General features: G+C 48.9%; 1 protein-coding gene across 2 annotated transcripts in view; it reads right to left on the reverse strand.

Annotated features, from left to right (window-relative positions):
• Window positions 1-25696, reverse strand: part of RDX (radixin) — a 257192-nt gene that overhangs the window by 30425 nt on the left and 201071 nt on the right. For both annotated transcript variants that reach the window (XM_075337425.1, XM_075337424.1), the window contains exons 12-13: window positions 20222-20314; window positions 1229-1486 (exon numbers count right to left, since the gene is read on the reverse strand). In XM_075337425.1, coding sequence (XP_075193540.1) covers window positions 1229-1486; window positions 20222-20314 — 351 coding nt within the window. The remainder of the gene's footprint in view (window positions 1-1228; window positions 1487-20221; window positions 20315-25696) is intronic.

The raw sequence follows: 25696 nt of genomic DNA on the forward strand, positions 1-25696 counted from the left end.
CGGTGCAGCGGGAGCATGGCGGCGGGGACGGCGGTGGATCGGGAGCGGCGGCGGGGACAGCGGTGCAGCGGGAGCATGGCGGCGGGGACGGCGGTGGATCGGGAGCGGCGGCGGGGACAGCGGTGGAGCGGGAGCATGGCGGCGGGGACGGCGGTGGATCGGGAGCGGCGGCGGGGACAGCGGTGCAGCGGGAGCATGGCGGCGGAGACAGCGGTGCAGCGGGAGCATGGCGGCGGGGACGGCGGTGGATCGGGAGCGGCGGCGGGGACAGCGGTGCAGCGAGAGCATGGCGGCGGAGACAGCGGGAGCATGGCGGCGGGGACGGCGGTGGATCGGGAGCGGCGGCGGGGACAGCGGTGGAGCGGGAGCATGGCGGCGGAGACAGCGGTGCAGCGGGAGCATGGCGGCGGGGACGGCGGTGGATCGGGAGCGGCGGCGGGGACAGCGGTGCAGCGGGAGCATGGCGGCGGGGACAGCGGTGCAGCGGGAGCATGGCGGCGGGGACAGCAGTGAAGCGGCAGCAGCGGCGGGGCGATCGGAGACAGCGGCGGTGAAGCGGGAGCAGCGGCGGGGCGATCGGAGACAGCGGCGGTGAAGCGGGAGCAGCGGCGGGGCGATCGGGGACAGGGGCGAGCGGCGGGGCGATCGGGGACAGGGGCGGGCGGCGGGGACAACAACTTACCGCTCTCCTCGGCTTCTAGGGACGATCACAGGCCGCAGATCCACATTGATTGGAGAGAGCGGTCACAAGACCGGTCTCTCCAATCAGAGCTGGGGGCGGGTGAAGCATCGATCACCCAGCTCCAGCCAATGGCCAGTGCTACAGCAGCACTGATCAGGGCTGGATTTCAATGTTCCAGCCATTTTCAATGGCTGGAACATTACAGTGGCTGTAATTGGCTGAGCGGCGTTCGTCAGCCAATCACAGCCTCTGTAGGTTCGGGGAGGAGGCACCACCCCTCCTGACGTCAGGCAGAGGTCCCCTCCTTCCCGAATCCACCGTTTAAGTAAATAAATTTCACTCCCCGGGGCTCCGGGACCGCGATTTCGCCAGGACGTACTGAGTACGTCATGGGTCGTTTAGCACCATGTCACCATGACGTACTCAGTACGTCCAAGGTCGTTAAGGGGTTAAGGTGAAAATTAGCTCCATCACTAAAGGGTTAAGTACCCTGTAGCCAACTGGTAAGTGTTGACGTGACTTGTTGTGCTGCGTGTGACTGGTTACCTGCAGCTGCTTCTTTACTCGCTCGTTCTTTTGCGTTTCGGTCAGTCTCTCCTCCTCGCTCCTGTGATTCATCACACCCTCGGAGGACAGTTCTGCGCTGGCCTCTGCGTGGTTTTCGTCATGCTCGTCGTGCTCATGTTCATTTTCTGCAGGCGCAACAGGCGGTGGAGGGAGCGGCGGTGGAGGGGGAGGCGGAGCAGACATCACACATTTTAGCTCCTCTTTGGTTTTTTCCAAATCTTCTTGTGCAGAATATGCCTGGCAAAGAAAACAAAAGAAAAAGGAAGAGAGGTCACATCATACAATTCAAAGAATGTTGACGCAGTATGTATGTAATGTAATGTTTACAGCAATCACTGAGTGCAGGTCAGGGTCTTCAGGAAATAGTGAATCCACCATAAAAATCACGTTTGCAGGCGAGGATGTATGCCCTCAAATTGTAGAAAATGATGATAATGAGAACTATTCTAGGCAACACTAAGATAGGCCGTGCTGCTAAAATTGCAAATAAAAATGCTGTGTCTATGTTAAACAACAGATCTGGATTTCTGAAGACTGTGGGGCTCCCGAGTTGTCCAGGCAAAGGTAATGACTAGGGATGATCGAATACCTCAAATATTCGGCTTCGCGAATACTTTCCGGATAGGTCGCCGCTATTCGATGCGCGATGTAAGTCTATGAGAAACCCGAATAACAACTATTTGGAACTATTCGGGCTTCCCATAGACTTACATTTCACATCGAATGTTCGCATAGCGGCGACCTATTCGGAAAATATTCGCTAAGCTGAATATTTGAGGTATTCGATCATCCCTAGTAATGACCTATCCCTGGGTCATCAGTAATAGATCGTTGGGGACCCAGAGAGCCAGCGCCACAACGAAAGGCCTGTTCTTGGCTCCTGCATGTAAACGCAGAGGATCTGGGGGGCACAGCTTCAATCATGGTGTGGTGGCCGCTCCCGGTGATTATTAGCTACTGCTGTGCAGACTATCTATGCAAAATATGAGCCAGAAGTGGAGACGCTCAGCAGCAAAAGTGTCCACATCTGGTCGCCGTCAGAGCAAAAAACACCCAAACAAACAAAAAAAATCCAGCCGATTAGTCAGAGCGCTGAGTGCTGGACCCCGCAATCCGCTATTGATGACCTATGCCGGAACAACCCCTTTAGGTCATGGCTTGCACCTCAATAACATTCACCATCATTAAAAGAGGAGCAGCCACCAGGATTTTACAATATAAAGTAAAGGCAGAGCTATACTAACACTAATATGCTGAATCCAGGCATACCTGTTGTAGAAAGATTGGATGCTTGGTTGCTGAAATCAGGGCTGTGGAGTCGGTAAGCCAAACCTTCGACTCAGACTCCGACTCCTCAAATTCTCTTGCACCGACTCCGACTCCGGCTCCGGCTCCGGCTCCTACATATATTGCTTATAGTTAGGTGAAAAATTTATTGTAGTACATGAATATGTGTATGTGAACATCAGACATTTAATAATTTTTATGATACAATAATCAAGATATTTGGATAGAACATAAAATATATTTATTGGAATACAACTTTAGAACACAAAAAACTGTAATAAATTGTAAATATGTAATACACTATGTAATATACAGTAGATTACATATATATCTTGTGTGTGTATATACACTGTATATATATATATATTATATATATATATATATATTTTACATATTTACAATTTATTAGTTTTTTGTGTTCTAAAGTTGTATTCCAATAAATATTTTATGTTCTATCCAAATATCTTGATTATTGTATCATAAAAACAATTAAATGTCTGATGTTCACATTGTACTACAATAAATTTTTCACTTAAATATAAGCATTATACTAAATGTTATTATTTAGTAAAATATTCAGCACATTCTGCATTGCACTCCTGTCCCCAATTTATTATATATTTTAGGAGTCGGAGTCGGTGCATTTTATACCGACTCCGACTCCACCAAAATGAGCTCCGACTCCGACTCCACGACTCCGACTCCGACTCCACAGCCCTGGCTGAAATATCTGTAATCAAAGTCGCAGAAATACACTGCACTTTGATTGACAGGTGCAACGAGGGCAGGCCTTTATGGATCAGGTCCTGCTCTGTTCACCCTCCCCTATCTGCTGTCCTGGGAAAAAGGGGCAGGGGAGAAAGGCTAGGCTAGACAAAAGGTGGGGGGGAACAGAGCAGGACCCGACCCATAAAGGCCCACCCCCGATGTACACGTCAATCAAAGTGCAGTGCATTTCCACAACTTCGATTACAAATATTTCAGCAACCAAGCATTCGATCTTTCTATAACAGGTATGTCTGGATTCAGCATCCTAGTGCCAGTATGCCAATGCTTTTACTTCATATCGCAAAATCCTGCTGATTGGTTCTCTATAAATGGGATTTTAGCATCACAACATCGCTCTTAGGCCGGTTTCAAACATCCAACATTCATGGTCTGAGTATGGAGTGTGATGAACAGACAAGCCTTGGGTCTACTCATACAAGGTCAAAAATCTGTGTGAGGCTCTGAAGTTAAGGTCATGAGGCTGGCTCAGATAAAGCGATCCATCTTTGACCGTGGAACCAGCGTTATTGTCACCCTTGCTCTAAGGGTAGAGGAAAGATGCCTCTCAAAAATCTACACAACCGGCAACCACAATGTCACCTCATCTTCACTACCATCTTCATCAGCTATAAGAGATAACAGGGAAGAAACAGAAAATCGTGTAGAAAATGGAAATAAGAAGTGGTTGAATGTTTTTGAGGGCTGACAATCCAAACTATCCACATTCCTGGTGGAGAACAATGGTAGAAACGACAAGGATTGAGTCAAAGTGGATGAACGTTCCTTGCAAACTGTAGGGTGTTCTATATCAGTGATAAGTTGTGACCACCTTCAATGTAGATTAAAGACTCGGGTCATTCTCTTCAAATACATTTTGTAAGGAAACATCTCAAAGCTTTTCAGGAGGCCACGCAAAGTCCAACTCAGGTGGCACTTACCGCAGCGCCCGATCCTGCTATTGGCAAGAATAGAATTCATTTTTGCAATATTTGGCAGCCAGACCCTAAAAGCTCCCATGGACCACAGTGGCAAATAACCTAAAACGTTGGGCACCGATGCACAATTTTTGGGGCATTGGCTACCTTGTTCTTAGGATTTATTCAGTCCATACTAGAGCAGGATGTGCCATTCTTTGCCCAGAATGTTTCAGAATAGAGCAGACATCTTCTCTGGATGCTAGACTGAAAGGAATAAAACAAAACATGTGGCTCTGACCAACAGGATCTTCAGCCGGACCTCAAGTAGGAGAGCCCATTGCTTATTCCTCATACATCTTAGGCCCCTTTCACACGTCAGTGATTCTGGGACGTTTGTGCTTTTTTTTTTAAACGTACCAGAATCACTGACATACGCAGACCCATTATAATGAATGGGTCTGCTCACACGTCAGTGATTTTTCACTGCACGTGTCTCCGTGCAGCGTACCCGCGTCTGCGTGATTGATGCACGGAGACATGTCCATTTTTTTCTGGCATCACTGATGTCCCACGGACCACGCAGTGGTGTGGTCCGTGAAACACGTGCCAGAAAAAAACGTACTTTTAAAATAAAAAACATTTTAACTCACCCGGCGTCCAGCGATGTCCTCTGCAGCCCGTCCTCCCTGCTCCTTCTGTGCCGGCTGATTACTGTCGCGCATATTCATTATGCGCGACACAGCCGACCCGGAAGCAGCTGCTGCAGGGGTCACCGCCGGCCGGATGCTGCACCGCGGGAGCGATCAGCACCACGGAGAGCGGGAGCAGGTGAGTGAATCTCTAAGTGCAATCACGGGCCACGGAGAACGGAGCCCGGATTGCACTTAGACAACCCACGTGTGCCGTGATTTTCGGCACACGCAGGGACATGTGCGTGTTTTACACGCCAGTGAAAAACGTCTGTTTTTCACTGACGTGTGAAACGGGCCTTACTGTGGAGGACCCCTTTATTCGCATTGATTGTACAGTAATAATTAATTTTTTCTGCTAGCCGTATGTAATCGTCACCTCATACTTCCATAACCCTAATGTCTGTCCCTCGCAATCAGACATTAAACCATGACATTGAAGGCAGGAACGGACTGTGAAGAAAATGGCATTTTGTGCTGCGCAATCAGACGTCCGCAGAGAGGACTGATTGGAAATGACACTTCTCGAGGAGGTGAAATTAGTGGTAATTGTGAGTCGTACCTCCTGCATTTCAGCCCATTAGATTTAACACCTCAGCCTTGTACTCTCAGAACATCGGAGGAATCATCATTAATGGCCAAGGCAAAATGCAGCAAAGTGCGAGAACGTCCAGCTACTGACGCAATTATACCGGTCACGCTCAGCCTGATTACACAGATCATTACTACAGTATAGGAATCAGTCCCCCACACTTGTGGAGCCGGAAGATCCCCCACTCATAGTATCAGCTTTTAATAACTTGTGCAACTTACAGGAATGTTACAGCTAGGGTACAGCTTGCTTATCTTTAAAAAGGTAGGAATTATTGAAAAAAATTGAGGACTTTGTTTCCTTGTCACAATTTTGTAGCAATGGACAGACCAAGGGGTACTTTGCACACTAAGACATCGCAGCTGTGATGTCGGTGGGGTCAAATCGAAAGTGCCGCACATCTGGCGTCGCTGTCGATATCGGAGTGTGTAAATCGTTTTATATACGATTAACGAGCGCAAAAGCGTCGAAATTGTATCATCGGTGTAGCGTCTGTCATTTCCATAATTTCGGAAGGACCGATGTTACGATGTTGTTCCTCGTTCCTGCGGCAGCACACATCGCTGTGTATGAAGCCGCAGGAGCGAGGAACATCTACCTGCGTCCCGACGGCAATGCAGAAGGAAGGAGGTGGGCGGGAGGTTTACGTCCCGCTCATCTCCGCCCCTCCGATTCTATTAGCTGCCTGTCGTGACGTCGCTGTGACGCCGCACGACCCGCCCCCTTAGGAAGGAGGCGGTTTGCCGGCCAGAGCGAAGTTGCAGGGCAGGTAAGTGCATGTGAAGCTGCCGTAGCGATAATGTTCGCTACGGCAGCTATCACACAATATCGCATGTGCGACGGGGGCGGGGACTATTGCGCTCGGCATCGAAAGCATCGGCTTGTGATGTCGTATTGTGCAAAGTACCCCCAAGACCCCATCTATTGTATTGAAGCATCTAATGTGTATGTGGCTTAATAACGTAAGGTGGAGGACATCCATATCACCGGAAGAAAAACAAAAAGCCGTGCAAAGACCTGATACAGATGGTGTCTGCCTCCTACAGACACCAGGCTAAAACTGAGCTGCCTCCTGACTGTTGGAGAAGGTGTAGACCACCAGGAGAAACCAACAATTTTTCTACGCAATATTGGTGCCTCTTAATGGCAGGGTGTATACCCATGGTTCAGAGTCCTCAATCCTATAAGAAAATTCTCTGTTTCTGGCAAATATAGAGATAATATATAGGTAAATTGCACTACAAATCTGATCAGCCAGTTTACTGAACGAGCAGCTACCAGAAGAAAATGAACTTATTTCCTCCCAGGGGCCACCAGGCTTCAGTGATAGGAGCAGTGCATGGAGCAGCTACAGTCACCACTCACAGCACCGCTCTATATAATATGAGCAGTGGTTTTAAGCAACCCCCAAGCACGCTGGCAGGTCACAGTGCTGCGCATGCCGTCAATGTAAGTGTTAGGCCTTACAGCAACAGGATAGTGAGTGGAGCTGTGAGCAATAGCTGCAGCCACTTCATGCTTTTCCCTATGACTGAAAGCTAATGGCTACCAGGAGGAAAGAAGTTCAATTTCTTCCAGTGTCCGCACTTGCATCCATTCAGCATTTTCACTCTTCTAAAAAAAAAAAAAAGCTCTGCGAAACGTAAGTCGGGATCTATGGGGCCTTCAATTGGTGGACGTCTCTGATTTAGATGGTATGTGATACATTTTTAAAATGTTAAATTAATTATTGCATATCTATGAACTGCTGCAATATTTATGGCCACAACAGTTTGTCCTCTTGCCATACTGATCGTTCTGCTTCACATAACTTGTCTTACTTACTGCCCCATTCTATGCCCTGTTGTGTTATAAATATGTGACTCTTCAGATTTTGTGTTATACCATGCCTGATGAAGAGACCTGCGTAGTCTTGAAAGCTTGTTATTATTACCATCTTTTCAGTTAACCATTAAAAAGGTATCATCCACTGAGGACTCTGTTCTTTTAAACAATTTGTTTTTATCTCTACTGGCTAACACGGTACAAAGATATATTTAAGGCTACTTTCACACTTGCGTTGTGCGGCATCCGTTGCAATCCGCCGCCTTGAGGAATTACGGTAACCGCTGCAGGAATCCGTTTATTCCTCATGGGCTTCTATTAAGGGCGGATTTCAACGTATGGTATTATGATTCAGGGACCGAGGAGGATCAAAAACCGAAAAAGTAACCAGAGTGGCTGGAAACTTAACGGACTGCAGACCTAATCCTGACACACAACTAGAAGAAGTAGCCGTGGGACGAGCCTATGATGACCTAGTCGTCTCGACAAAGCCTGAAAACTAAATATTCTTACAGATAGAAATATAAGAAAAGCTAATCTGCCTCGGAGCAATCCCCAAAGATATAGATAGCCCCCCACATGTAAAGGCTACAGTGATATAGGAAAACACAATACAAAGCTAGAAAAAAAGATTCAGCAAAGATGAGGTCCAAACTGGCTTTATAGGAAAGGATAGGAAAGAGCAGCCGTAAAAACCCTAAAAAATTTCAGCACACTTGACATGGAAAAAACCCTGAGACCACACTGCTTCTCCCCCACTATATCAGTACTTTGATGTTACTGGAATCCAAAACCCTAAAATAGATGAGGGACTGAATTTAATACCAAGCATGACAAAACACAATACATTGCACAATCATGGAGCTATTCCCCAGCAGGGAATGATCCCAATTCCACCAGGAACTCCACACAATCAAATCAAGCAATCAGGAATCAAGCAATAGTATCAAAACAGAAAAAACAACAAGAAAGTGGAAACATTAAGCAGAGGAACAAAGACCAACGTATCTTGAGAGGAGTTCTGGTAGAGAACTGGTTTCAGAATGTCCTTAACACACAGGATATCCATTGAGCACCGGCAAGTAACAGGAGAAAATTACTCAGTTATATAGTCCCAATCTGAAAGGCCTGATTGCCAGTCCTCTACAGGTGTGTGGCTCTCATTCCACAAGTCAACTGCACCGCCAGCACTGACCACAAGAGGGAGCCCCAAACTGGAAAATGTATTCAAAACAGGATGGTCTTGCGTTGCATCCGCCTCGCGGTGCATCAGTTGTTTTGTCGGTGACCATCAGGCGGAAGGAACGTATAATGTAACGTTTTTTTGTTGCTGTAAAAAAAACCACACTTCGCAGGATTCCGTCGGGATCTGTTAAGAGGCATAATGAATGTCTATGGTGCTGGATTCTGTCGCCATGCGTTTGGCGACGGATTCCAGTGCATGATCCCATCAAGTTCTACTGAGCATGCTCAGCATGTCCAGCAGAACGTTCTAAATCGTTTAAAAGCACTCCTGGTCTCTCTCTCTGTCTGTCTCACTCCCTCTATAACTCACAGATGCAGTGCTGCACAGCTGTCACACTGCTCTGGCGGCTTCTCCTGCTTTTGAAAATGCTGGCCGCTCATTATTCCGTCTCGTATTCACTGCTTCCCCCGCCCACCGGCGCCTATGATTGGTTGCAGTCAGACGCACCCCCTCGCTGAGTGACAGCTGTCTCACTGCAACCAATGACAGCTGCCGGTGGGCAGGTCTATATCGTGCAGTACAATAAATAGTTTAAAAAAAACGGCGTGCGGTCCCCCCAATTTTGATGCTAGACAAGATAAAGCCACACTGCTGAAGGCTGGTATTCTCAGGATGAAAAGCCCCACGTCATGGGGAGCCCCCCAGCCTAAAAATATAAGCAAGCAGCCGCCCAGAATTGCTGCATCCATTAAATGCGACAGTCCCGAGACTCCACCCAGATCATACCGAATTGCCCTGGTGTGGTGGCAATCGGGGTAATAAGTAGTTAATGATAGCCTATAGCAGCCACCAAGTCCTAGGTTAATCATGGCAGGCGTCTATGAGACACCCCAATGATTAGCCTGTAAGTGAAAGTAAAACACATACACCCGAAAAAATCCTTTATTTGGAATAAAAGACAAAAAAAACCCCCACTCTCTTTCACCACTTTATTAATCCCCAAATACCCCTTCAGGTCTGGCGTAAGCCAAACGAGGTCCCCCGACGCTTTCAGCTCTGCTACATCAGAAGCTGACAGGAGCGGCAGTAAAACACCGCCGCTCTGTGTGAGCTCCATGCAGAAACTGAAGTGAGTTGCGCTGTCAGCGGTGACGTCATTGAGGTAGTGCCTGCATGTGCGCGGTGATGATGGGGGCGGTAGTGCCTGCGTGTGTGCGGTGATGATGGGGGCGGTAGTGCCTGCCTGTGTGCGGTGATGATGGGGATGGTAGTGCCTGCGTGTGTGCGGTGATGATGGGGATGGTAGTGCCTGCGTGTGTGCGGTGATTATGGGGATGGTAGTGCCGGTGTGTGCGGTGATGGTGGGGACGGTAGTGCCGATGTATGTGCGATGATTATGGGGGCTGTGGTGCCTGCGTGTGTGCGGTGCTGATGGGGGCTCTCTCCCTCTCTCTCCGCTAAAAGAAAAACTAAAAGAACGTAAGACATAATTTCACAGGAATCTGTTGCCTTTATTATCACACTATTTACGATGCATCAGTCACATGCGTCACACAACGCATTGTGACGGATGCCGGACAACGTAAGTGTGAAAGTAGCCTTACCTGTATCAATAATTTATAAATATATATATATATTTTTTGTTCTTTCATCATTTCTTTCTTTGTGTGGTTTTAGAATTTTAACAGTATTTACCTGCAGATTGACTGAGTTTTCAAAGGTGGCCTGCTAAATTTTGGGTGGACACTAGTTAGTAGGTTGTATCTTAGGGTACCGTCACACTTTAGCGACGCAGCAGCGATCCCACCAGCGATCTGACCTGGTCAGGATCGCTGGTGCGTCGCTACATGGTCGCTGGTGAGCTGTCAATCAGGCAGATCTCACCAGCGACTAGTGACAGCCCCCAGCCAGCAGCGACGCATGGAAGCGATGCTGCGCTTGGTAACTAAGGTAAATATGGGGTAACCAAGCGCTTGGTTACCCGATATTTACCTTGGTTACCAGAGCACACCGCTTAGCGCTGGCTCCTTGCAATCCTAGCCAGAGTACACATCGGGTTAATAAGCAAACCACTTTGCTTATTTACCCGATGTGTACTCCGGCTACTTGTGCAGGGAGCCGGCACTGACCGCGTGACAGCGGCTTGGTTCATGGTTACAGCTTACAGCAGGCTGCCAGACGCCGGCTCCCTGCACATTCAGGATCGTTGCTCTCTCGCTGTCAAACACAGCGATGTGTGCTTTACAGCGTCCAAAAAATGAACCAGCACTATGTGCATCGAGCAGAGATCTCACAGCAGGGGCCAGATCGCTGCTCAGTGTCACACACAGCGAGACCGTGACTCAGCAGCGATCTCGCTATGTGAGACGTACCCCTTAGCCTAGAGGTTGGAGATTTCAGAATTGGGAAGTCAGCGCTGCAGTGACACAGACATCGCACCTCTTATTTTATACCCAGTTAGGAGTTTATATATGCAAGGAGTTTACACCAGGACAACATAAAAACTGGCAACTGACAGACCTAATATTATGGGCAGTGCCCTAATCTGATTTAGTAATTGCAATGTTAATGCATTTTCCTTTAACATTTTCATCAGAAGATCACCTATTGTTTTGGAATTTTTTTTTCTTAATCTTTAAAAAAATATTCCCCCGTGGTCAGCGTGCCAATTTAGTTTTTAAATAAATTCAAATTTCTGTCTTTTCCAGCGAGAGTTTTCAGTAGACTCATCACAAGAGAACAAAATGAGGATGGCGTGACCAGCACCAATGTGGTTAAAACTTAAAATTTTTATTCTGGTCATTGAAATAAATTCATAAGAATGCTAAAAAATCCCCATAATAATCCATAAAATAGGTCGAAGGCAGAGAAGCTTACATGTTTCGGATGTACCTCAGTCTTTATTCTTAAGAATAGATCAACAGATTCAGAAACAGATATATACCTGTCCATGGACATTATGTATACGACAAAGTAACCCCCTCCATGGAACAAATACAGAACAAAAATTAAACATATCATTAATCATCCTATAGGATTACTAAGTTTATGTTTTAATTTTGTTATGTATTTCTTCCAGGGAGAGGAGGTACTGTATGTCGTATAGGTCATTCCCGTGTCCTTGGACAGGTGTATACTTCTGGATCGGTTGATCTATTCATACCTACCGTATTTTTCGGACTATAAGACGCACCGGACTATAAGACGCACCCTGGTTTTAGAGGAGGAAAATGGGAAAATAAAACTTTAAGCAAAAAATGTGGGTCATGACACACTGTTATGGGAGCGAGGATCTGCTGCTGACACTGTTATGGGGGTAATGTCCCCAAATTCTCTACTAAGGTACCCCATCCTGGTAATGATCCCTCCTGCCTTGTATATGATCCTGCTATAAACCCCCATCCAGCCTGTTCACATACCCCCCCATCCAGCCTGTTCACATACCCCCCCATCCAGCCTGTTCACATACCCCCCCATCCAGCCTGTTCACATACCCCCCCCATCCAGCCTGTTCACATACCCCCCCCCATCCAGCCTGTTCACAATACCCCCCCCCATCCAGCCTGTTCACATACCCCCCCCTCCCAGCCTGTTCACATACCCCCCCATCCAGCCTGTTCACATACCCCCCACCCAATCCAGCCTGTTCACATACCCCCCCATCCAGCCTGTTCACATACCCCCTCCCCCATCCAGCCTGTTCACATACCCCCCCCCCTCCAGCCTGTTCACATACCCCCCCATCCAGCCTGTTCACAATACCCCCCCATCCAGCCTGTTCACATACCCCCCCCATCCAGCCTGTTCACATACCCCCCCCATCCAGCCTGTTCACATACCCCCCCCATCCAGCCTGTTCACATACCCCCCCCCATCCCTCCTGCTCATATACGGTACTCCCATCCTGCTATATGCCCCCATCGTGCTCATATACCATTCTGGTAATATGGCCTGTATCCTATAGCACAGAGAAAAAAAATAAACGTTTATACTCACCTTTTCCTCACTCCCTGCAGCACCGATCACATCTTCCTCTCTGCACGCTGATCTGTGTGTGTGGAGCCGTTCCCCTGCTGCATCGAGATATCTTCCTGTCTGTGCCGATCAGCCTGACCGGCTCAGCACAGATCAGGTGACCGGCACAGACAGGAAGACGCGATGCTGCAGGGGGCCGGCTTCACAACACGGGGACGGGTGAGTGCACTGATTCACTGCACCCCGCGCTGGTAATGACGCGACGGCGGGGGCAGTGAATAGCAGCCGCACATGATCACTCCAGGCTGTAAATTGCCAGGGGTGATCATGCGGCCGGCTCTTTGCTATCCGCTCGTCCCCGCTCGTCCTCGCCGCCCACCTGTCAGCGCCGGCTTCAGCGCTGAGAGATGGGCGGAGAGGATGGGCGTGCATATGTTAATGAGCGGGCACACGTGGTCACGAGCAGGCGCTGCTGCTGCCTGCTCGTGCCCAGCCGATGACCTGCAGCACCCTCATTCCCGGCCCGCAGCCCATATAGTCAGACCATAGACGCACCCCCAACTTTCCCCCAACATTTGGGGGGAAAAAAGTGCGTCTTATGGTCCGAAAAATACGGTATGTATGACGGGTTGGTCCGAAATGCGTAAGTTGCATGCCTTGAACCTAACAAATGGATTCTTATTGTAATTTTTAATATTTAATTTTTAATATTGCTATTAACTTATTTTAACGACTACAATAAAAGTGAAGTCTTAACCATGTCAGTGCTGAATCATGCCATCCTCCTTTTGTTCGCTTCTTGCCTATTCGTGGACACCAGCCATGAAAATCTGTGCACCCACATTTGAACGTGTGGACTTCTTTTGGTCAGACTATTCACTTTTCTACTTTTTCAAGTCTTTATCATCAGAGACAGGATTACAATGACAGATAACTGTCTATACACCGCTGATAACACAGGATCCACCAATCACAGTAGGTGATGTCACAGCTCACCTCCTCCTTTGCACACGCTCATTAGACACTTCAATACAAAACGATTATTCTGTCTCTTCCTAGAAGCTGTGAATCCCAACCGCTCTATCAGTCCTTTAGATAACTGTATGATTGTACTCACTCTTCAAAGCATCAACAGATAGTTTTAACTCAGCCCAACGATGACTTGTAGGAAGACAAGGAGAAACGCTGTAGTTTTCTTCTAGAATCTTGTATTAAGTACAAAGTAAAAGCAGGTGAAAAGGAATAATCTGTACAGGGTTGTAGACAAGTCTTCAGCAATGGTTCCTCTCTAGACTAAACTGAAGGAGAAGGGAGGAGCTTTCTATACAGAAGCCAACTAAGGGAGACACATAGGGACAAACTTAATACAGTCTAAATCTACCTAGTAACAATAAGGAATTTCCTGATAGGAGGAAAAATATGCAATACAAGAAATATATACAACACGTTGTTCCCATTCATGGGACACAACAACGATAATGTGACTCAGTCTATTGCAGATAATTTGCATAGCCATTTCCTGAAACAATAGGTAGTGAGAGTCGCAAGATTATAAAATTTTAATACAAATTGTGATATCGATAAAAAAAAAAAAAAAAAAGTTGAGATTTATATTATTAATACAGTTAATGCAAAAACCTGATATAGCCAATGATTATTCAATCGCTCCACTGGTTAAACACAAGGACGGTCTGTGTGACCGGATTGGATTTCCCCTGTATGTATGCTCGGTCAGTGCAGATGCTGGCCTTTATTAACACATTTCTTTAAAGTGAACCTGTCAGGTCCAATATGCAGCCAGACCCACGAGCAGTTCTGGGTGTATATTGCTAATCCCTGCCTAACCATCCCTGTATACACTAGCATAGGTAAAGAGATCTTTAGAAAAAGAGAATTTTGTTACTTACCGTAAATTCTTTTTCTTATAGTTCCGACATGGGAGACCCAGACCATGGTGTATAGCTTCTGCCTCCGGAGGACACACACAGTACTACACTAAAAAGTGTAGCTCCTCCCTCCGAGCATATACACCCCCTGGATGACCACATCTAGCCAGTTTAGTGCAAAAGCTGAAGGAGGACATCCACCCACAAGTAGAGATAGAGTAAGGCTATGTTCACACTAGAAAAATGATTTTTCCTAAGAAATTTCTTAAGAGTGAAGGATTAGTGCACCTGCGTTAAAAAAAAAACACACCAAAAACGCACCTGCGTTTTGCAGCGTTTTCGGTGCGTTTTTACCGCTGGTTGCTCCCTGCGTTATTGTGCCAATTATCTATGGCAAATAACGCAGTTAGCTGCAGAAAAGAAGTGACATGCTCATTCTTTTTCTTAAGAAAATGTACTGAAAGAATTTTCTTAAGAAAAAAACGCAGTGTGCGCACAGCTAATTTTTTTTGCCATAGGTTTTGCTGGGGAATGTCTGCAGAAAGGTTACAAGAATTTCTCAAGAAATTTCTGCAGCAAAAACGGACCAAAAACGCAGGTAAAAAACGCAGTGTGTGAACACAGCCTAAAACCCGAAATAACCGGAGCCTCTGTCTACAACAACAGCCGGTGAAAACACACGGAACAAGAACTGCCAACAGGCAACAGGGAGGGTGCTGGGTCTCCCACGTCGGAACTATAAGAAAAAGAATTTACGGTAAGTAAACAAAATTCTCTTTTTCTTCATCGTTCCTTATGGGAGACCCAGACCATGGGACGTCTCAAAGCAGTCCATGGGTGGGAAATAAAAAGAAACTGAGAAGTAGGCAAAACCTAACTTCACAAATGGGCGACAGCCGCCTGAAGGATGAGTCTGCCCAAGCTCGCGTCTGCCGAAGCATGAGCATGCACTTGGTAGTGCTTCGAAAAGGTGTGCAGACTAGACCAAGTGGCAGCCTGACAGACCTGCTGAGCCGTAGCCTGGTGCCTGAAAGCCAAGAGGCACCGACAGCTCTGGTCGAGTGCGCCCTAATCCCCGGCGGGGAGGGGGGGGGCACCTGAGAACATTGGTAGGCATCAGATATGGCCGACCTAATACAACGAGCTAGGGTCGGTTTAGAAGCCGAGAGACCCTTGCGCTGACCTGTGGTCAGCACAAAAAGAGAGGTGCACCGCCTAAGGGCAGCGGTGCGTGACACATAGATCCGGAGCGCCCGCACCAAATCTAAAGTATGCAACGCTTTCTCAAAGTGATGCACAGGGGCCGGACAAAGGGAAGGCAATGAATTGTCCCGGTTAAGGTGGAAAGGAGACACCACCTTAGGGAGAAAGTCCGGAGTCGGACGGAGAACCACCTTGTCTTCGTGAAAAACCAAAAAGGGTGACTCCGAAGAGAGCGCAGCCAAATCAGAGACTCTCCTGAGAGACGTTATGGCCACCAGAAAGACCACTTTCTGTGAAAGACGAGACAAAGAAACCTCCCTAAGAGGCTCAAAGGGGGGTTTCTGTAAGGCCGTGAGGACCAGATTGAGGTCCCAGGGATCCAGAGGCCGCCGGTAAGGCGGAATGATGTGAGATGCGCCCTGCATGAAGGTGCGCACCTGGGCCAGTCGGGCGATACGCCGCTGGAACAACACTGAGAGCCGAGACCTGTCCCTTAAGGGAATTGAGGGATAGTCCTAGCTGCAGACCGGACTGTAGAAAGGACAGGATGGTCGGCAAGGAAAACGGCCAAGGAACATGGCCGGAAGAGCGACACCAGGACAGGAAAATTCTCCAAGTCCTGTGGTAAATCCTGGCCGAGGAAGACTTCCGAGCCTGAGTCATAGTGGAGATGACCTCGGAAGGAATGCCTGAAGCCCTCAGGATCCAGGACTCAAGAGCCACGCCGTCAATCTGAGAGCCGCAGAATTCTGGCGGAAAAACGGACCTTGTGAGAGAAGGTCTGGGCGGTCCGGGAGATGCCACGGCACCTCTACGGACAGACGGAGCAGGTCTGGGTACCAAGCTCGCCTGGGCCAGTCTGGAGCAATGATTATGACCCGACGGCCCTCCATTCTGATCTTGCGCAGGACTCTGGGCAAGAGAGCTAGAGGGGGAAACACGTAGGCGAGACGGAACTGGGACCAATCCTGAACCAGCGCGTCCGCCGCCAAGGCCTGAGGATCGTGGGAGCGAGCCACATAAACCGGGACCTTGTTGTTGTGCCGGGATGCCATTAGATCCACTTCCGGAGTGCCCCACTTGCGGCAGATTGACCGGAACACTCCGCTGACAGTCTGCACTGGATGAAGCCTTGACTAGAAGGTCATCCAGGTAAGGAATCACTGCCAACCCCTGGAGGTGCAGAACCGCAACCACTGCTGCCATGACCTTGGTGAATACACGAGGGGCCGTGGCTAACCCGAAGTGGAGAGCCACGAATTGGAAATGTTCCTCTCCGATTGCAAAACCTAGCCAATGCTGGTGTGAAACTGCAATTGGCACATGCAGATAGGCATCTCTGATGTCGATGGATGCTAGAAAATTTCCTTGGGTCATTGAGGCAATGACCGATCGCAGAGATTCCATGCGAAAGTGCCGCACCTGAACATGCTTGTTGAGAAGCTTGAGATCCAGGATGGGCCGGAAGGAACCGTCCTTCTTGGGGACTAGGAAGAGGTTTGAGTAGAAACCTCTGAACCGTTCCCGGGCGGGAACCGGTACAATTACTCCATTGGCCTGCAAGGAAGCCACGGCCTGAGAGAAGGCGGCGGCTTTGGAGCAGGGGGGAGGGGACAGAAAAAATCTGTTTGGCGGGCTGGAAGAAAATTCTATCCTGTAGCCGTGGGAGATGATATCTCGCACCCACTGATCGGAGACGTGTTGGAACCACACGTCGCCAAATTGGGAGAGCCTGCCACCGACCAAGGACGTTGCTGGCGCAGCCAGATAGTCAAGAGGAGGCTGCCTTAGTGGCAGCGGCTCCTCCGCTCTTCTGAGGACGCGGCTTCATGCGCCAGCTAGGTTTTCGATCCTTGGCTGAGTTGGACGAGGCTGAGGGCTTAGAGGATGACCAGTTAGAGGAACGAAAGGAACGAAACCTCGACTGGTTCCTGCCCTGGACAGGTTTCCTGGTTTTAGTTTGTGGCAAGGAAGTACTCTTCCCGCCAGTAGCTTCCTTAATAATTTCATCCAGTTGTTCACCGAACAGCCGGGACCCAGCAAAGGGGAGCCCAGCAAGGTACTTCTTAGAAGAAGCGTCTGCTTTCCACTCTCGAAGCCACAAGATCCTGCGGATCGCGAAGGAATTAGCGGAAGCAACCGCCGTGCGGTGAGAAGCCTCCAGAATGGCAGACATGGCATAGGATGAAAAAGCCGAAGCCTGGGAAATTAAGGCAACCATTTCGGGCATAGAGTCCCTGGTGAGGGAATGCATCTCCTCCAGAGAAGCAGAGACGGCCTTAAGAGCCCACACCGCTGCAAAAGACGGGGAGAACGAGGCCCCTGCTGCCTCATATACAGATTTGGCCAGAAGGTCAACCTGGCGGTCAGTGGGATCCTTAAGTGAGGTGCCATCGGCCACAGATACAACTGTCCGGGCTGAGATTCTAGACACCGGAGGATCTACCTTTGGTGAATGAGCCCACTCCTTGACCACCTCTGGTGGAAAGGGAAAACGTTCATCAGAACTACGCTTTGGGAAGCGTTTGTCAGGACAGGCCCTGGGCTTGGTCACAGTGGCCTGAAAACTGGAGTGGTTAAAAAAAAAAACATACTCCTTGCTCTCTTAGGTGAGGTAAACTGGTGCTTCTCTACCAGAGAGGCTTGTTCCTCTGACACTGGAGGATTGAGGTCCAGTACGGAATTAATGGACGCAATCAAGTCACTAACATCCGCATCCCCGTCAGATAAATCAACGGGGTACATAGAGGTAGCGTCCGAGCAAACAGTAAAGGCATCCTCCTCGCCCTGCAATTCAGCTCGTGAATCAGAGCCGTGGGACGAGGAAGGAGAAGAGTCCCTGCGTCTCCGTTTAGGAGGACGTGGTCCGGGAACAGATGAAAAATCCTCTGTGAGCTCTGCAGAGCGAGTCGGAGCAGCAGAGGCGCCCTGAGAAGGGGGCTGATGCATGGTCAGCAGAGTCCGGGACAGCTGTCCCATGGAGTCGGCAAGGGACTGGGAGATAGCTTTAGAAAACGATGCTACCCAAGCCGGGGGTTCAGCCACCGGGGCCGGAGCAGCCGGAGGGACCCCTGGGGAGACTCCAGGCTGAGGCACCACCATGTTAGAGCAGGCATCACAATGTGGATATGTGCTCGGTTCAGGCAGTATGAGCTGACAAGCAGTGCATATAGAGTAAAGCCTTGCTCCTAGTGAGAGACATGCTGCTGAGGTGGAGGTTCTGCAGTAAAGAACACACTCCTTCAGAATGACCCCCAGAGAGTACAAGAAAGTCCACAACCAGAGGTTGTGGCCGTTTTGTGTGCCATCCGGATTCCACAGCTTGGACCCCCAGACAGATGCAGAGCTGCAGCAGCCAGCGCCGATCAGTGTGTGAACGCTGATAAAATGGCGCCGGAGTGAGGAGGGGGGGGCGGAGGATTAGTCCAAGAGCGGGAACCGGAGGGCCAAGGGGATATACAGTGGAGGGAAACATCTCCTCAGAGAGGAGTGTCCTCCCCTCTGCTGAACGGCCGGTGGGCGGCGCCGCACTGTCCCCCTGCATGACTGACATGCAGGGGCAGTGAAAACGAAATTAGGCCGAAGCCGGAGCCTAAATTTTCCCATGCGGCCGACGAGCAGGCACCCTCGGCGCGGTTCTCAGGAGAAAACCAGAGAACCGGCCGGAAATCACAGCAAAGTGAAATAACACACTCTCCCCACAATAAATTTACAAGGGACCCCACAATAACGTCTCAATACTTAACTTATGAGACGCAGGGCCAGGTCCCTGAGGGGTGAGCGCTCCGTCCGGCAGGGTCCTGAAAGGGCTGCGGATGGAGACCGGTCTCCTGCAAAGCAGTGAGAACCGTGATGGCTCCCACTTCAAGCCAGAGCCCGAGGGATGGTGAAGGAGCGCGGCATGTAAGGCTCCAGCCTTGTAAATCAACCTTAACAGCACCGCCGACACAGTGGGGTGAGAAGGGACATGCCGGGAGTCCAGTTTGGACCCGCTTTTCTTCCAACTCTTTGAAATCAAAAATCAGATGAGAATGCATGTGTGTGTGACCTCCTGAACACAAAGCATTGAACTGGTTAGATGTGGTCATCCAGGGGGTGTATATGCTCGGAGGGAGGAGCTACACTTTTTAGTGTAGTACTTTGTGTGTCCTCCGGAGGCAGAAGCTATACACCCATGGTCTGGGTCTCCCATAAGGAACGATGAAGAAAAAGGATTTCCCGGAGTTTGGGTCATGCGCACTATGAAGCTGGGTGTATGCGTCCTGGCTTCAAAAAGTGGTGCCATAACCAAAACTCCGGGGTCCTGCGCACTGAGGCGAAATTCAGCTTTGGACGCGATGGCAGCGGAGAGGTGAGTGAGATCATCCTGTAACACTGCGCATTCATTAGCATGATAGCACGCCCACAGAGGTGTACTAACATGCTGATGGGGGAGACTAGCCAGGGGAACTAGACTAGTCCCTGCTCATTAGCATATGATAAAAGATCTTTAAAAATACTTTTTCTATAGATCTCTTTATCTATGCTAGTGTATACAGGGACGGTTATGCAAGGAATAGCAATATACACCCAGAACTGCTCGTGGTTCCTGACAGGCTCCCTCTAAGAATCCAGGACACAATGTGCAGAGAGCCCTTATGATTACCTTTTGCTGCCACTCTGAAGCTTCTTCTTCCTTTTTCTTCTTCGCTTCTTCAAGTAAAGCAATCTTGGCGGTAAATTCTGCAAGTTCAGCGGCCTAGGGGAAATGAAAAAAAAAGTCACGATACAAAAAATACCCAAACAAAACAAAAAACACAAACATCTATGTACCTTTGTGGCCGAGTATCTCACCGCTGCACCCAACAGTGAAACCCTTAAAAGGACCATGTGATTTTCCGTTTCTGCACTTTCATTTTTTCTACCCCTTATTTCAAAAGCTCAAACTTTATATTTCAGTCAATATAGCCGCTTGAAGGCTTGCTTTATTGCAGGAATAGTTGTACTTTTGAATGCCACCATTCATTTTATCATAAAAATAAATGGAAAGTGGGGAAAAAACGCAAAAAAAAAAAAAAGTGCAATTCTGCAATTTTTTTATAATAATAATAATAATAATAATAATAATAATAATAATAATAATAATAATAATAAATAATATTCATAGCGTTCATTTTACCATAAAACGGACCTGGCAGTATGATTCTTCAGGTCAGTGCGATTCCATGGATACTAATTATGCAAACTTTTTCTTTTGATTAAGTGGTTAAAAAAAAATAAAATTTTTTTTTTTTTTTTTTTTTTACTTGTGTCGTGACTTTTTGAGAACTGTAACATGTTTAATTTTTGTGATCTGGAGCGGTGTGAGGGCTTTTATTTTATGGATATCACTTTAGAGTATACATGATGCTTTGATTGCCTGTTACATTTTATTTCTGTTGTGGAGCAATTCTGGCATTTTTATTTTCCTTGCTCGTTACCGATCATATTAATTTATTTTGATAGATAAAACTTCTATGAATGTAGAGATTCCATTTATCATTATTTTTTTTAATTGCATTTCTTAATTTTTTTTTCTACTTTTCACTGTATTTAATAGTCTCCTTAGTTAAATTTGAAAGTCATCTGATTACTTGTGCTATATATAGCAACACCTCAGTATTCCTGTATATAGCAGAAATCACAGTCTCCTATGCACGCCAGCCACATACTTGTTTTCACAGGAGTTCTGTGATGACAGACACAGGGGTCTTCAGCAGACGCCTGGCTGTCAAGACCACCCATTGGCATATCGCAGTCGTGACGATGAGTACAGCGTGCTCCTGTCAATCTTACCATATGAAAGCTTATTTTTTGCGGGACGAGTTGTACTTTTAAATGAAACCATGAGTTTTACAATATATTGTACTGGAAAACAGCAAAAAAAATTCCAAGTGCGGAAAAAATTGCAAAAAAAAGTGCGACTTCACAATTGTTTGAGATATTTTATTCACTGTGTTCACTATACGGTAAAACTGATGTGTCGGTTGGATGCCTCAGGTCAGTGCGAGTTCGTAGACACCAAACATGTATAGGTTTACTTTTATATAAGGGGTTAAAAAAAAAATTGAGAAGTTTGTAAAAAAAAAAGTGGCGCACCTTTTACGGCATTTTCCAAAACCCATAGCGTTCTCATTTTTCAGGATCTATGGCTGAGTGACCGCTTATTTTTTGTGTTTTGAGCTGACATTTTTAGTGGTACCATTTTTGTGCAGATGCTACGTTTTGATTATTGCATTTTGCAGAAAATGTGTGGCGACAAAGAAGGGAATTTTGTTTACTTACCGTAAATTCCTTTTCTTCTAGCTCCTATTGGGAGACCCAGACAATTGGGGTGTATAGCTTCTGCCTCCGGAGGCCACACAAAGTATTACACTTTAAAAAAGAGAATTTTGTTTACTTACCGTAAATTCTTTTTCTTATAGTTCCGACATGGGAGACCCAAACCATGGGTGTATAGCTTCTGCCTCCGGAGGACACACAAAGTACTACACTCAAACGTGTAGCTCCTCCCTCCGGGCTATATACACTCCCTGGATGACAATCTACCCAGTTCAGTGCAAAAGCTGAAGGAGGACATCCACCCATAAGTAGAGATAGAGTAAAACTCGGAAAGACCGGAACTCTGTCTACTAACAACAGCCGGTGAAACACACGGAACAAAAAAAACTGCCAACAGGCAACAGGGAGGGTGCTGGGTCTCCCATGTCGGAACTATAAGAAAAAGAATTTACAGTAAGTAAACAAAATTCTCTTTTTCTTCATCGTTCCTTATGGGAGACCCAAACCATGGGACGTTCCAAAGCAGTCCATGGGTGGGAAATAAACCAAACTGAGAAGAAGGCAAAACCTAACTTCACAAATGGGCGACAGCCGCCTGAAGGATGCGTCTGCCCAAGCTCGCATCTGCCGAAGCATGAGCATGCACTTGGTAGTGCTTCGAAAAAGTGTGCAGACTGGACCACGTGGCAGCCTGACAAACCTGCTGAGCCGTAGCCTGGTGCCTGAAAGCCCAGGAGGCACCGACAGCTCTGGTCGAGTGCGCCTTAATCCCTGGCGGAGGAGGCACCTGAGAACACTGGTAGGCATCGGTGATAGCCGACCTGATCCAACGAGCTAGGGTCGGTTTAGAAGCAGCGAGACCCTTGCGCTGACCAGTGGTTAGCACAAAAAGTGAGGTGCACCGCCTAAAACCGGCGGTGCGTGAAACATAGATTCGGAGCGCCCGCACCAAATCTAAGGAATGCAACGCCTTCTCAAAGCGATGCACAGGGGCCGGACAAAGAGAAGGCAATGAAATGTCCTGGTTAAGGTGGAAAGGAGACACCACCTTAGGGAGAAAGTCCGGAGTCGGACGAAGAACCACCTTGTCTTGGTGAAACACCAAAAAGGGGGATTCCGAAGAGAGCGCAGCCAAATCAGAAACTCTCCTGAGAGAAGTTATGGCTACTAGAAAAACAACTTTCTGTGAAAGTCTGAACAAAGGAACCTCCCTGAGAGGCTCAAAGGGGGGTTTCTGTAAGGCCGTGAGGACCAAATTAAGGTCCCAGGGATCCAAGGGCCGCCGGTAAGGAGGAATGATGTGAGATGCGCCCTGCATGAAGGTGCGCACCTGAGCCAGTCGGGCGATACGCCGCTGGAACACTACCGACAGAGCCGACACCTGTCCCTTGAGGGACAGTCCTAGCTGTAGACCGCACTGTAGAAAAGACAGGATGGTCGGCAAGGAGAACGGCCAAGGAGCATGGTCGGAAGAGTGACACCAGGACAGGAAAATCCTCCAAGTCCTGTGGTAAATCCTGGCCGAGGAAGACTTCCGAGCCTGAGTCATAGTGGAGATGACCTCAGAGGGAATGCCTGAAGCCGTCAGGATCCAGGACTCAAGAGCCACGCCGTCAATCTGAGAGCCGCAGAATTCTGGCGGAAGAACGGACCTTGAGAAAGAAGGTCTGGGCGGTCCGGGAGATGCCACGGCACCCCTACGGACAGACGGAGCAGGTCTGGGTACCAAGCTCGCCTGGGCCAGTCCGGAGCAATGAGTATGACTCGACGGCCCTCCATTCTGATCTTGCGCAGAACTCTGGGCAAGAGAGCTAGAGGGGGAAACACATAGGCCAGACGGAACTGAGACCAATCTTGAACCAGTGCGTCCGCTGCGAAGGCTTGAGGATCGTGGGAGCGAGCCACGTAAACCGGAACCTTGTTGTTGTGCCGGGATGCCATTAGATCCACTTCCGGAGTGCCCCACTTGCGGCAGATTGATCTGAACACTGACGGATGCAGGGCCCACTCGCCGCTGTCCACGGTTCGACGGCTGAGATAATCGGCCTCCCAGTTTTCCACGCCTGGGATGTGGACTGCAGATATGGCGGACTTGGAGTCTTCCGTCCACTGGAGGATTCGTTGAACCTCCAACATCGCCAGACGGCTGTGAGTCCCGCCCTGGTGATTGATGTAGGCAACCGCTGTCGCGTTGTCCGACTGAACTCGAATGTGCCTGCCCGCCAACAGGTGGTGAAAGGCTAGGAGAGCTAGAAACACAGCTCTGATCTCCAGCACATTGATCGAGAGGGCTGATTCGGACGGAGTCCAAGTGCCCTGTGCTCTGTGATGGAGAAATACTGGTCCCCAACCGGAGAGGCTGGCATCCGTGGTGAGGATCACCCAGGACAGAGTCAGGAAGGAGCGTCCCTGTGACAGAGAGAGGGGCCGAAGCCACCACTGAAGGGAGCTCCTGGTCTGTGACGACAGAGCCACCAGCCTGGGCAAGGAAGAGATTCGCTTGTCCCAACAGCGGAGAATGTTCAGCTGCAGGGGACGCAGATGGAACTGGGCAAAGGGAACCGCTTCTATTGACGCCACCATCTGACCCAGCACCTGCATGAGGTGTCTGATGGAATGACGGCGGTGCCTCAGCAGAGAGCGCACCGCCAGACGAAGGGACTGCTGTTTGACTAAGGGCAACTTGACAAGTGCCGGCAGAGTCTCGAATTGCATCCCTAGGTACATAAGCACCTGGGTCGGGGACAGAGTGGACTTGGGCAGGTTGACAAGCCACCCGAACTGAACGAGCGTGGCGAGAGTGAGCGAGACACTCCGCTGGCAGTCTGCACTGGATGAGGCCTTGACTAGAAGGTCGTCCAGGTAAGGGATCACTGCCAACCCCTGGAGGTGCAGGACCGCGACCACTGCTGCCATGACCTTGGTGAATACTCGAGGGGCCGTGGCTAAGCCGAAGGGGAGAGCCACAAATTGGAAATGTTCCTCTCCGATTGCAAAGCGTAGCCAACGCTGGTGTGAAACCGCAATAGGCACATGCAGATAGGCATCTCTGATGTCGATGGATGCCAGAAAATCTCCTTGGGTCATTGAAGCAATGACCGATCTCAGAGATTCCATGCGAAAGTGCCGTACCTGGACATGCTTGTTGAGAAGCTTGAGATGCAGGATGGGCCGGAAGGAACCGTCCTTCTTGGGGACTAGAAAGAGGTTTGAGTAGAAACCGCTGAACCGTTCCCGGGCGGGAACCGGAACAATTACACCGTTGGCCTGCAGGGATGCCACGGCCTGAGAGAAGGCGGCGGCTTTGGAGCAGGGGGGGGGTGGACAGAAAAAATCTGTTTGGCGGGCTGGAAGAAAATTCTATCCTGTAGCCGTGGGAGATGATATCCCGCACCCACTGATCGGAGACGTGTTGAAGCCACACGTCGCCAAAGTGGGAGAGCCTGCCACCGACCAAGGACGTTGCTGGCGCAGCCAGATAGTCAAGAGGAGGCTGCCTTAGTGGCAGCGGCTCCTCCGGTCTTTTGAGGACGCGGCTTCGCACGCCAGTTGGATTTACGATCCTTGGCTGCGGTAGTGGACGAGGTCGAGGGCTTAGAGGATGACCAGTTAGAGGAACGAAAGGAACGAAACCTCGATTGGTTCCTGCCCTGGACAGGTTTCTTGGCTTTAGTTTGTGGCAAGGAAGTACTCTTCCCGCCAGTAGCTTCCTTAATTATTTCATCCAGTTGTTCACCAAACAGCCGGGACCCAGCAAAAGGAAGACTCGCAAGGTACTTCTTAGAGGAAGCGTCTGCTTTAAACTCTCGAAGCCATAAGA

This window comes from Anomaloglossus baeobatrachus, chromosome 2 (assembly GCF_048569485.1).
Source record: "Anomaloglossus baeobatrachus isolate aAnoBae1 chromosome 2, aAnoBae1.hap1, whole genome shotgun sequence".
NCBI classification, from domain to species: domain Eukaryota; kingdom Metazoa; phylum Chordata; class Amphibia; order Anura; family Aromobatidae; genus Anomaloglossus; species Anomaloglossus baeobatrachus.